Genomic DNA, 14,593 nt, shown 5'->3' on the forward strand with positions numbered 1-14,593 from the left:
ATGAATAGAATACCTTCCTCCTTGAATCGAGATAAGGCAAATAAATACGATTCTTTCGTGTTGAAGGAGAGTTCGGATTATCCGCAGTAGTGTTTATAATTTGTTGATGTTTCAAATCCCAAAGAGGATCCATCATCAGGACAATGCTTGAGGAAAGATGAGACAATGCGGAGGAAGAGGGAATAAATAATAATAAGACACAAAAGGAAAACAAAACTATAAAAGGTTGGCTTAAAACCAAATTAATGTAGCTGAAAACGATTCTTTCCTCCTTGATCCTTCTTGACTGACATGGTAAATAGGAAAATTGAAACACTTTGTCAGAATTCAGTAGTCTGCACCATTGACATCATACACACTCAGTCACCATGGTAATAATGACGGTGGCTACTGTAGGGAAGAATATTCAACCTGCTATAATTGCTGTTGGTTCACCATAGTAGCACAACTTCCAGTCATGCAAGGTTGGCCCTGTCATAAATAGGGTGACCTTCATTAACATCAGGTGCGATGACCTCTCATATGTGCTCTCTACTGGCAGATGCACAACCCTGTTGCAGACCCCTTTTCAGGTGTGACTTGAAATAGAATGCCATTCAATCTGTTGGAATGTACAAATAAAGTCAATCGATTTGGTTGGTTATAGTGCATACTCTGGTTCAATATCGAGTAAGTTACAAGTCTTCACATTTGGTGTTGGCCCTGTCATAAATAGGGTGACCTGCGTTAACATCAGGCAAGATGACCTCTCATATGTGCTTCTCTACTGGCAGATGCACAACCCTGTTACAGACCCCTTTTCAGGTGACTTGGAATAGAGTGCCATTCAATCTGTTGGAATGTACAAATAAAGTCAGTCGATTTCGTTGGTTCTAGTGCATACTCTGGTTCAATATCGAGTAAGTTACATGTCTTCACAGTTGGTGTTTGCAACTTTGTTTTCAGTCCATATTCTGCAAATCACATCCATGGTGGTTTCTAGTCTTTTGTCTATGGATGTGACAATGTAACTGATTCTGTCATTTGGTGTCAATGTTGAAATCACTGGTGATGGAGATAGTGTTGAATTCAGTTGTCTGTGCTATTGACATCATCCAAACTCAAGTAACCACAGTAATAAATGAGGGTGGCTACTATAGGGGATAATATCATAATATTGGATCTGTCACTATTGTCCTGATTTCTGCTATTAGTGCCTGAAACTGAAGTATGATGTGTGTGAAAAATGGTAATACCTGTCATTCAAGGTTAGGCCTCTCATAAATGAGGTGATCTGTATCAATTTCAGGCACACTTTCTGCTCATATCTGCTCTTTATTTCGGGATTCACAGCCCTGTTGTAGACCTTTTACGTTGTGCATTGAAATAAGCTGTTAGATTGTGCCTGCTGATTGGTAGTTGTTCTCCTTCAGTGGAGCATGTAACCAGCAGATCCACTTCAGTTCATCTATGATCCTGTAATGGACCTTGTTTGCAGGAATGGCACACTAGAGAATCTACTAAGGGTGGGCACAGCAGTTAGAGACTTCCAGTGAGAGAGAGGGCACACACATGCTTCATGCATGCACTATTTTTTGATGGTGTAAATCCTAAGTTAGGAAGGTCACATTGCATGAGGAGGTTTACTATCTTCAGAGGGATCATATCCCTAGTTGAGTTGGGTTTATGGCTCCATGCACTCAGTCTCTTCCAGTAAGCAATCTATGCATAAGGTTGCACTCCCTTAACACGCATGGGAGTTAAGGTTTGACACTGTCAAGTGGGGTGCATCACTTGCATGTGTAGCTTCAATGTAGCCCTTTTCTTCTCTTGTTCTACAAAGGAGATGGGGTGCTTCATTGGTTCGTTAGAACATAGAAGTTTTGAGCTAATTGCACTGTAATTTCTTCTTTTAGTTAATAGAAAGTGATGTTATTTGTTGTTGCAAATTGAGCTTGCTGAAGCAGAAATTAAGGAAAGAAAAGACATAATTGATAATTCTGAATGTTTTCAAAGTTCAGATAAGACACGATGAAATATTATGGGCTAGCTTCTTATCTAACTGTTCCAGCAGTTACAAAGGCTAATGTTTTAAATTGAGAAATATTTGACCAATGGCTTTCATTTTGACAACAAACTTCTAATGCTGGCCTACACACACACACACACAATGTATTACATTAACATTACAAATTTATGTAATCCAATTCTCCAAGAGAGCTTTGTCATACAGTTTACTCTAAAAGGACGGGATTTGTTATTGACCTTTTGTACTGATGTTTTATGACTTAACGTGATTTTGAAGGTGAAAAAATATCTGTTTTCGCCAATTCGGCTTGCCCAGAGATATAGATATAGAGCATTTGGCATCCTTGTGAAATAGTTTTTGGAGAAACATGTATAGAAAGCACCTATTTTCCTTGGGTGTCTCGTTAATTTTGAAGCTGGGATTTTTTTTTAAAACTATACAATTTCTTTGCACTCTGATAGAAGTCATGTTGTGGAGGAGATAGTGTTACGTGCATCATGTGAGTACATAGATTGTTGATATTTTTTGAATTTTTTGCTATGAACTTTGGATGTGTATGTAGCTGTTTTGAGTTTGAACAAAACTCGGAAATTATTGTTTCCATTATTAGCTTGTACTTGTAGATCAAGTGGTACTAGGAAGTAAATATGTCTCACATCCCTGTAGAAAGAGAAAGTTTAATATGGTGATCATAAGAAACAAGATACAAAATTCTCTATTAACCATTCTTTATTTTGATGTAGGCAAGACAGGCTCTTGTTGTTAGAGGAGTTTTCCCTATTCTAGCAGATCCTCGACATACAGTAAGATTCTTTAGCTTTTCCCAATGTTGACCAGATTTAATTTCAAGTTCATGGCAATATCCACTAAATTGATGTGTCAATAAAGAAGTAATGTATATGGGATTAATTCTTCAAATTTGCTGTTTTAATTCTTTACTTGCTGTGATCAGTATTGTTTGAGTGAAAAGGAAATGCTATTGTAGGTGATGTAAAGTGTGTGAAAGTTTTTCCATATTGATGAACATAAATACAATCAAAATTCAATCTTTATTTTCAGTCGAACATGATGTACAATGGTCTGCTAACTAAATTTTTGGATCTTTTAATGGTTTAGTAGATGTGTCCTCTTCTACCTTCTGAATGAAACCATAGTGTTGAGTGTTGTAGCATCAGAAGATCTTCCACGTAGGCTTGTCGTCTTAGCATGTAGAAGATCTTCCCCATAGGCTTGTTGTCTTAGCATGTGGAAGTGAATTCCTCTTTAAGTGGTTGTTCAAGAGGAGCAACTAATATAATCTTCTTCCTAAGTTTAACTTAGGAAAAATACATTGATCAATTAAAATGATTAATGTAGGCTTGGGCTAATGTTTTATGTAAGGATAAATATTTAATTATTTAAGTGACTTAGATCTAATCTCCACCGTTGATCTAAGTGAGTTAGGATTTAATCCTAGCCCTCAATCACTTTGGAGATTAGGGATTTGGCCTTGGAGAATTATAAAAGGAGCCTAAGGGAGAGGATGAAGACACATTGCATATTGTAACTACTCAAGTGAGAGAAAATTCAGATAGATTTTTTGGATTGTAGATTTTTGTGAATGAATGACAAGGTTGAGGAAAGGAGAAAAGACAACAAGAGAAAAATTTCAATTGCAAGAAAACTAGCAGAGAACTCGCACTTACAAATACAGCAGGGTCGCGCAATTAGGGGAGCCGAATGTGTAATGCGTAGGAGGATGGAGGGATGTGTTAGCCACCAAAAGTGGGTGACCCCATAGAAGAATTTTTTCTTCTATCATCTCTTCCAGCCGACTAGCTAGCATCCCCGACAACCACCATTAGCCAATGATGATGTGCCATTCATGTCTCTACCACTTGCATTAGTCATATGTTCCTCACCCATCTGGCAAGAGTGCATGTTGGAAGGTGGGCTAATGATCGAAAGGCACTTTATTAATTTTTGCAATTGAGTGCGGGGTTAATATTTGATCCTAGTGCAGTGGGACCTCCCCTAATGGCTCAATAGGTATAGGAGGGGCACTACTTGGGAAACCCTAATTGACATAACATAGTCCCATTTATCTCTATTGTTGGAAATAATTTTGAGAGGGGGAGGGGGTGAATCAGTATTAGCAAATTAGTAACTTTTCATTTCCATATTCAAATTCATATACGCTACTTCAGTTAATGGAACCCGCGTGTATACGCAACCGTGTTTAAGGAAACTAGCGTATATCCAATAAACTTATGATTCAGTTAATCCATTATATGTTGACCCTTAATCAGTGCATCAGAACTTCATTAACCATATAAACAGTAAACAGGTGTAGTAAAACAGAACATATCATGACACATAAGAAGCACACATGAACACCATGATATAAGGTGGAAACCCAATGCGGGACAAAAACCACTTGCTGCTGTTTTCTTTAAGATAAGAAAAACCTGTTTACAATCTTGTACGGTGCAGACTCATACTAGTACGCAGGCACGCACCTGTAGAAGGCTACAACCTTTTCTCGTTCTCCAGCTACTACTGGAAGGGAGCTACAAACCCCTAGCTCTTGTACTAGCCGATATGTTTACTAGTACGTAGGTGCCAACCTACGATCTTCTCTTTTCTTCCAGGGACCACATTTCATAAATTTTCAGACTGGATCCATCAATACAAAATAATCACCACTGCAATACAACCATCAACTATATCTGCATCATTAATCTATGAATCACCCAACACTGAATCACTGAAACCCTGTCAGCAAAGCACAGTCACCAGAACATATAGCAGAACCCAGAACTCTACAACAACCACTAGAACCAACAGCAACTTCAAATATCAAATCTCATCATGTATATGCTACTTCGCTGTGTCGAACCAGCGTGTATATGCTTTTCACCAAAGGGAACCCGTGTACAGATTTAAAAATAATTACTTATATCTTCGCTGCAATTTTCAACTTTAGATATACCCAAAACATAAGATATAAAGGATAAGACATGCGTCAGTATTCAGATCTGAGCTATTCGTGATCATACCATATAATGATAATGCATTTTAGTCTTCATGATCCCGGTCCATGAACCTTCATTCACCACATAGGTGCATCCAAAGCATCACATACCCATAAGCTGCATACTAGATCTCACACTTCATCAGATATTCATCACTTGCACATTGGCCTAATGATCTTCTTCTCCTTATATAGGTTTAGGCCTCTCTCAATACCATGGACCAAAACCACTTAGATCCAATACCTTGGACCAAATACGTAGGGTCAACATTTCGAACCAAATACCATGGATCAATACCAAAATACCATGGATCAATACCATGAACCAAATCTTAGTTTTCCAACATGTACGCGCCTTTCCTTTCGTGAAAGTGCGTGTGTACATATACGCTCCTTTTGTTCAATGAACTTGCATGTATACGCGGGTTGGTCAAGGTGAACTTGCGTATGCCTTTCTTTCTTCATTTTATGTGGCCTGAACTGTACTTCTTTGTTGTTATCCTACAACATATAGATCCTTCATCTGAGTGAGTTGCCATCAAGGACAACACTTGTATCATAATGCCAACAATCTCCCCTTTTGGACTTGATGGCAACAACCACACCAAGTCACTTTCCCCCTTTGACATCGAGGGCAAAGGGCGGACCAAGATATTCTTTCCCTTGATATACATTCTGCTGTTCATACTCCCCCTAAGTACATGCTGAAATCTCTGATTGAACTCCCCCTTTGTACATGCTAAGATGTATCAATCTGTTCATGCTCCCCCTGAGCACAAGCCGACTCATGATAGTCATCAGTAATATCGTACACCATAAGCATCTGTCACCAGCATCCAGACTTGTAACCTGCAAAACCACTCTCTTGTCCAACCAACAATAAGTAGCAAGATGTATCATTTAGCCACATAAACATCATCACCAAGGACTTCTAACCATAATGCCTACAATGCATTATTTGAAGCATATGCTTCCCCTGAATCTGTGCCAATCCACATATACCATGACCGAACCATATCAAACTTCTTTTCTTGAGTCTGTTCTGCTGCTTTTCTTTCAGATCTCCATATACACGACTCTGCAGCCTTTAACTCGCGTATATACGCGGCTTCTCTTCATAATAGCTGTGTATGGAAATGGAATATTGAAGGTTTACACTTTCAGTTTCCCCTTGGTCTATTATGTCTGATAACTGAGTTATGCCACATCTTTCTGGGACTAAATTTGTCTCCTAGGATTGAGATGATGTATGCTCCTTTTGCTTTGGTGTCTGAATTTTGCTTCTGCATTCCTTTACTTTATGTCCAAACTTGTTACATGCATAACATCTTACATGTTTCATATTTCTTTTATAGCAATCAATAGCTTTGTGACCAAACATATTGCAAGCAAAACAATATCCCTTAAAGTACCTGGAACGTGAAGATCTATTTATGTGATGGTCTTGAACCATTCTTCTTCTGCATCGGGTTGCAACATGTCCAAGATTTTGACATTCATAACATTCAACATTATTCATCAGAGAAAATGCCCATCTATCACTTCCACAGTTAGGAGCAAAAGATTTTCTTTGAAGAATTTCTTTCTCTGGTTTTTGATGGGGTTGACCTTTCATCACCTTGTTGAGCATTTCAGATTTTGCATTAGAGTTCCTTGCCTCACCTTGTGAGCTAGATTCACCTTCAGCAGATTCATAAAAACCAAGACCAGTTTTGATAGCAGGGGATCTTTGACTACAAAGAATATCATCCAAAATCTTAGTACTGTCTTGAAATAGTAACAATTTATCCTTTTCTTCTAATTTACCTTTTAAGATATTTACCTCAACTTGATGTTTTTCTTCTTTTTCCAGATATTGCTTTTTATGTTTTCTTCAGCTTTTCTTCCTTTTTCCACTTGTTGCCTTAATTCGAGTACTTCATGATCTTGTTCTTCACGAGCTTCGTCATTCTGCTTCTTTAATTCTTCAAGATCTTCTTTTAGAGAGAGGATCTTCGATTCAAGTCTCTGGATTGTTATGCTCTGATCTTTTACTACATCCTGTAGCTGCTCCCTTACTCTGGTTACTGTCTCCAGCTGATCTTTTAATCTAGTAACTTCTTTTGTTTCTACATCTTCATTTTCATATGCCATGAGAAGTTTAATTTCTCGATTATCTTCATCACTATTGGACAAGCCATCACTATCATCATGAGTATAATAACTTCTATTACCTTCTTCAGACATCTTTCCTTTGTTATGGGGGCATCTAGTAGCGTAATGACCAACTCTACCACACGAGAAACATTTGAAAGGTAGCTTACCTTTGAGCCTTCCAGATCCCCGTTGAAGATTCTTGACAAAATTTACCTCATATTTTTCTTCTGAAATGTATCCTGATTCATTGAGTTTTTCTTTTCCCTTTGTTGATACTTTAAATGCGGCTTCTCTCCTATCTGATGGTCCTCCTTTTCTCATTTCAAAAGCAACTAAGATTCCGTGAAGCTGCGTCATAGTGATATTTTGCACATCCTGCTTTTTTTCTATGGCAGACACTTTGGGTTCAAATTTAGCAGACAAGGATCTCAAAGCTTTCTCAACTAAGACAACTTCCTTAATTTCTTCACCCAGATTCTTCATACAATTAACAATCGCATCTATATGTAGGAAGTAATTAGCTATGCTTTCATCACTATGCATCTTAAGAGTTTCATACTAAATTCTGAGAGTTTGAAGCTTAGCACGTTTTACCTAAGCGTCTCCTTCATAACTTAGAACGATTTTGTCCCATATTTCTTTGGCTGATTTGAGTTGCATGACCTTGACAAACTCGGATTTTGACAAACTTGCCAATAAGATAGTAACAGCTTTGGCATTGATTTCATATTGTTTTCTATCTGCCGTATCTGTAGGAATTGCTGATGGAAATGTATATCCTCCTACCACGATTTCCCAAATATCTGTTCCAAGCGATTGTAGATAGGTTGTGGTTCTTATCTTCTGGTAAACAAAATTGCTCCCATAGAAGATTGGTGGTGTGATGGATCCCTCTCTTTCTTGATTACTCATGATGATGGATCTTCCTTCATGCGATCAAGCTTCTTTTGAAGGACCTGCTCTGATACTAATTGTTGGAAATAACACTGAGAGGGGGAGGGGGTGGGTTGAATCAGTATTAGAAAATTAGTAACTTTCATTTCCATATTCAAATTCATATACGCTACTTCAATTAATGGAACACGCGTGTATATGCAACTGTGTTTAAGGAAACTAGCGTATATCCGGTAAACTTATGATTTAGTTAATCCATTATATGTTGACCCTTAATCAGTGCATCAGAACTTCATTAACCATATAAATAATAAATAGGTGCAGTAAAACAGAACATATCATCACACATAAGAAGCACACATGAACACCATAATATAAGGTGGAAACCCAATGCGGGATAAAAACCACCTGCTGCTGTTTTCTTTAAGATAAGAAAAACCTATTTACAATCTTGTACTGGCACAGACTCATACCAGTATGTAGGCACCCACTTACAGAAGGCTACAACCTTCTCTCGTTCTCCAGCTACTACTGGAAGGGAGCTACAACCCCCTAGCTTTTGTACTAGCCAATATGTTTACTAATATGTAGGTGCCAACCTACGATCTTCTCTTTTCTTCCAGGGACCACGTTTCATAAATTTTCAGACAAGATCCATCAATACAAAATAATCATCATTGCAATACAACCATCAACTATATCTGCATCATTAATCTATGAATCACCCAACACTGAATCACTGAAACCTTGTCAGCAAAGCACAGTCACCAGAACATATAGCAGAACCCAGAACTCTACAACAACCACTAGAACCAATAGCAACTTCAAATATCAAATCTCGTCATGTATACGCTACTTGGCTGTGTCGAACCAGCATGTACACCAAAGGGAACCCACATACAAATCTAAAAATAATTACTTATATCTTCGCTGCAATTTTCAACTTCAGATATACCCAGAACATAAGATATAAAGGATAAGACATGCGTCAATATTCAGATCTAAACTATTTGTGATCATACCATATAATGATAATGCATTTTAGTTTTCATGATCCCGGTCCATCAACCTTCATTCGCCACATAGGTGCATCCAAAGCATCACATACCCGTAACCTGCATACTAGATCTCACACTTCATCAGATATTCATCACTTGCACACTTGCACATTGGCCTAATGATCTTCTTCTCCTTATATAGGTTTAGGCCTCTCTCAATACCATGGACCAAAACCACTTAGATCCAATACCTTGGACCAAATACCTGGGGTCAACACTTTGGACCAAATACCATGGATCAATACCAAAATACCATGGATCAATACCACGGACCAACTCTTAGTTTTCCAACATGTACGCGCCTTTCCTTTCGTGAAAGTGCGTGTGTACATATACGCTCCTTTTGTTCAATGAACCTGCGTGTATATGTGGGTTGGTCAAGGTGAACCTGTGTATACCTTTCTTTCTTCATTCTATGTGGCCTGAACTGTACTTCTTTGCTGTTATCCTGCAGTATATAGATATTTCATTTGAATTAGTTGCCATCAAGGACAACACTTGTATCATAATGCCAACAATCTCCCCTTTTGGACTTGATGGCAACAACCACACCAAGTCACTCTCCCCCTTTGACATCAAGGGCAAAGGGCGGACCAAGATATTCTCTCCCTTGATATACGTTCTGCTGTCCATATTCCCCCTGAGTACATGCTGAAATCTCTGATTGAACTCCCCCTTTGTACATGCTAAGATGTATCAATCCGTTCATGCTCCCCCTAACCACACGCTGAGTCATGATAGTCATCAGTACTATCGTACACCATAAGCATCTGTCACCAACATCCAGACCTGTAACCTACAAAACCACTCTCTTGGCCAACCAACAATAAGTAGCAAGATGTATCATTTAGCCACATAAACATCATCACCAAGGACTTCTAACCATAATGCCTACAATGCATTATTTGAAGCATATGCTCCCCTGAACCCGTGCCAATCCACATATAACATGACCAAACCATATCAGACTTCTTTTCTTGAGCTTGTTCCGCTGCTTTTCTTTCAGAGCTCCATATATGCGACTCTGCAGCCTTTAACTCGCGTATATATGTGACTTCTCTTCATAATAGCTGCGTATGCAAAATGGAATATTGAAGGTTTACACTTTCAGTTTCCCCTTGGTATGTTATGTCTGCTAACTGAGTTATGCCGCATCTTTCTGGGACTAAATCTGTCTCCTGGGATTGAGATGATGTATGCTCCTTTTGCTTTGGTGTCCGAATTTTGCTTCTGCATTCCTTTACTTTATGTCCAAACTTGTTGGAAAAAATCTTTGGCAAAAATCTAGTGAGGAAATTTCCTCACCCCATAGGGAAATTCAGGCTTTGACCTCATCTCCAAGTGAGTCGTCCAAAGTGGCTCTGCGCATCTAGTGTGTCACCCTAGCGTAGTCCCTTCTGCTTTCAGTTCTAATCAACTCCTCCTCAAGTCGTTTGGTCAGCTGTTGTCTGGGAAAATGTCTCTCTTAGCCTCCAGAACCTTTGTCCAAATTTTGGCATTGAAACTTGTCTTTCCCCAGTAGAATTGAAACTGCCTCGAGAGGCTACTGCGCTACCCAACGTCAACCTCTCTGTGGCTCTCCTGCCTCTCTATAAATGCACTCACCGGATCTGGAAATCTTCCTCCGACTTCACTGTCTCTGCCCTTCTCTCACTGCTTCGATCTCAGGCTCTCTCTTTGGCAATTGACTGTTGCTACTCTGGAAATCGATATGCTCATGAAAACGAACCTCTCAAGTATCTTCTCCATCACCACATCGACCTCCTCTTATAATCCTCTGTTGAAGCACCAACGACCAAGATTAAAACATAATCTATGGCTAGGATCATCTTGGAGTCGATCCGTGTGAGTTTCTAGATCATTCACGCCTTGACATAATTAATACTGATTAATTAACGATATTCCCTAAGTTTAGACTAAGGAAATATTTAAAAACTGGTTAATAATCTAATTAAGTCATTTCTAGGTGGATTTTCCATAAACGATTTCTGGTTTTTGGAGATATGATGATTGATCTATTCTAGCCTCTCCACCTAATTTTGAGGCTAGAACACATCTGATGCTACAAAAACTAACACTCCCTCTTAGCGATGAATGTTCTTGTGCTATTGCACACCCTATAGCAACACCTTGTCTATACATCATCTCTTGTCACGCTGCTGATGTTTGGCCATGCTTCCTACCAACCACTACGCAACTTTGATATACGTTGCATCTGTGCTGCTGCTGACCCTGCTGAACTGCTGCCAACACTGCATCTACATTGCAACTCCCCCTCATTTGTTGTTGCTGCACTTGCAACATTTGCAACTGAAAAGCATCCAAAATACTGAATCAATTGTGGTCAGTATAATGCAGTTGTCACTTGAGTCTCTGATTGCTGCTAGTATCTGCACTGTCACTGAAAAATTTGCATTGCTGCTGCCTCTGCACTGCTGCCAAATCTGCACTATGCTCCCCAACATCTGACTGCTACTAGTCTCTGCAACTGTCACTCTGGCATCTGACTGCATCAATTGTCAATGATCCATCCTGCGACTTAAAAACTATGGGCCCTCGTAGCAAGGTATTGATCCATGAGGTGGACTCCTCAAGGATCCTTTCCATCTGTAGCACTCTGGGGCTACAACACCAAGTCACCCCACCTCACTCCTGAGGGTATATCAACAAACATGGCGAAGTCATCCTCTAGGTTAGAGGACAACCTATCAATCTCTACTGATGCTGCCTGCTGGTCCTGCTTCTCCTCCTTGTCCTTCTTCCCGAGAGGACATTGGGCACTGTAGTGACCAAGCTCACCACATCTGAAGCAATTGACCTTCAACAAGTCCTTCTTCTTTCTCTGCTCCCCCTATCCCTGACTCGGACCCTTTAATGCGAGGGCCACATTCTCCTCCTCCTTCACTTGCTTCTATTTGTTGTTGTTGCCACTGATGGAGATGGAGCTCTTCAATAGAGCTCGTCTCAACTCCTCCTATTGCAAATCGGCACACATCCTGTCCGACCTTGGCAAGGTATCTCTACCCAAGATACTTTGGACGAATACCTGCCACTCCTCTGAGACACTATTGAGTGCCAATTGCACTAGCTCCGTGGGTTGAGGCATTGCCCCAACAACTGTAATCTGGTTACAGATCTCCTGAACCGTGGTGAGGAAGGGATTTAGCCTTCTGCCTTTTGCATCCTAACACAGCGCAGCTTCTCCTTTAGGTACATCTTCTGTTTCTCGGAAGTACCTTGGAATAGTGTGGAGAGGGCATCCCACATCTCTTTGGCAGTATCTTTGCTAGGTATATGAGAAACCACATGATCTTGGACTCCATCTAGGATCAATCGTTTTGCCCATGACATCTCCTTTTTGTATTCTTTCAGCTGATCTGTGTCCTTGGGAGCTGCTACCACTACATCAATATATGTTTTCAGGCCAAACTCATCTAACATCCTTGCCTTCCAGATGACATAGTTGGAAGCCCCATACAACTTGTCCTGATCACGAAGCCCAATAGTGGCCATCTCAACAATATAAAAAAACGTTGAAAATCTCCTCTTTCCTTCTACTCAGCTACTGCACTGCTATTCACACTCCCTTATGGAGTGAGAAGATCTTCTCACAACGATTCCTGATCTGCAAGGAAAAATCGAACCTCTTGAGACTAGAAGTTCCCTGAGGAAAGTTTCCCCTCTGTTTATTCTCTTCTTCCTTCCACTCGACATTGGCTATGCTCTAGCAAACTGCTGCAAAAACCACTGCGTCCAACTAGAGATTTGCTCAACGAAAAAATCTGAGCTGCTCCCTCTGCCTCTGCAATCACTCGATTTGGAAGATTGAATTTTTCTGCCCCACTTAGAAAAATCGAACCTCCACAAGTAATTCGGGCTCCTGGTAGAATGACTGTGATGCCCTTGGGAATTTTGGCTTGCTGCCCACAATGAGCAGCAGAATTCCTTCTCTCTTCGCTTCTGAGCTCTCCCGCTGATCAACTGCGCTCTGATACTTTGTGGGAATTCCTAAACCCGAATCCTATTGCAGCAACTAGAAATTATTCTCCTGATTGTTAATTTAATTTAACAATTTATTTACTGTTTGCTACAACAAATATTGAATAAATCACACTGCAACCTACAAATAAAACTGTGGAAGAATAAACGCTGGAAGAAATGCTCGCATACACACATACAAATAATACAGTTATTTTTGGACAAAGTCCCCAGAAAACCCCAACTTGGGAAAACTGGTGCAGTAGTTGAGGGTTTTATGATTAAGCAACAATGAAATAATCTGAGTATAATCTAGATGCTGAACACTGGCAATCTTGTAGAGAAAATACAAAATACTGGCAAAAATCTAGTAAGGAAATTTCCTCACCCCACAGGCAAATCCAGGCTTTAACCTTAGCTCCAAGTGAGTCGTCCAAATTGGCTCTGCACAACTATTGCGTCACCCTAGCGTAGTCCCTTCTGCACTCAGTTTGAATCGACTTCTCCTCAAGCCGTCTGGTCATCTACTGTCTGAGAAAATGTTTCTCCTAGCCTTCGGAACCTCTGTCCAGCTTTTGGCACTAGGAAATATTTAAAACTGGTTAATAATCTAATTAAGTAATTTCTAGGTGGAATTTCCAGAAACGATTTCTCAGTTTTGGAGATCTCATGTATTCTAGCCTCTCCACCAAATTTCGTTGCTAGAACACATCTGATGCTACAAAAACTAACATGTGGTACAGTGTTGCGGGGGAGAGCCCCTCCCCCCCCCTTGATCCTGCTCCCAATCTGCGCTCTGGGTAGGAGCGACTCGGGAGCGGGTTGGGAGCGCGCTTCCGAAATCACTCCCGGAGCGATTTTGGAAGCGCGCTCCCTAAATTTTTTTTCGCTCCCTACCTTTTCGGGAGCGTTTTGCCTTTTTTGTAGAAATGTTGGAAATGCAATTTTTTTTGAAAGAAACAAATAATTTTTGAGTGGGGCAGCTTAATGATAAAGTCTATGGTCCTAGTATTGATATGCTATTAATGGTAATGTTAAATTCTTAAAGTAAAAGTGACATTATCCTTAATCTTCATTTTCATCTTTTTACTTAAATTTTTAACATTACCATGAAATGACTCGGGATGTTTGAGAGTGGTTCTGGCCTCATTGGATTTCATATGGAGAAAGTAGAATTTTAGATTTCATTCAAAATCCAACAGACTTATCAATTTTTCAGGATTTCAGGATTGGGGGATTGCAATGTTTCCATTGAATTTTGTCATGTATTAGGGTATGAAACTCGTATTTAATCAAGAGCACCAATCCCTCTATGTACCTTGATGTTAGTGACATTGGTTGTTGAACTCCTCTATCATGACCCTCCTAAAAATGTACACATCACTCAAACAAAATCTTGACTTGACAAGCTATGCTTTTTCTATCTTTTGTTAATGCTTAGAGGGTGATATTAATGACAAAGATCCCTATACAGATACAGAGGTAATGACAAAGATACCTCTGGAT

General features: G+C 39.7%; 1 protein-coding gene across 1 annotated transcript in view; it reads left to right on the plus strand.

The window, feature by feature from the left end:
* The window catches only part of LOC149257628 (pyruvate kinase 1, cytosolic-like), a 266,221-nt gene that overhangs the window by 233,942 nt on the left and 17,686 nt on the right, over positions 1–14,593 (plus strand). Inside the window, exon 15 of the mRNA XM_089414476.1 lies at positions 2,752–2,811. Within this exon, the coding sequence (XP_089270602.1) occupies positions 2,752–2,811 (60 nt within the window). The remainder of the gene's footprint in view (positions 1–2,751; positions 2,812–14,593) is intronic.

This window comes from Pinus tabuliformis, chromosome 6 (genome assembly GCF_031772625.1).
Source record: "Pinus tabuliformis cultivar Carrire ecotype Pingquan chromosome 6, CPIR1, whole genome shotgun sequence".
NCBI lineage: Eukaryota > Viridiplantae > Streptophyta > Pinopsida > Pinales > Pinaceae > Pinus > Pinus tabuliformis.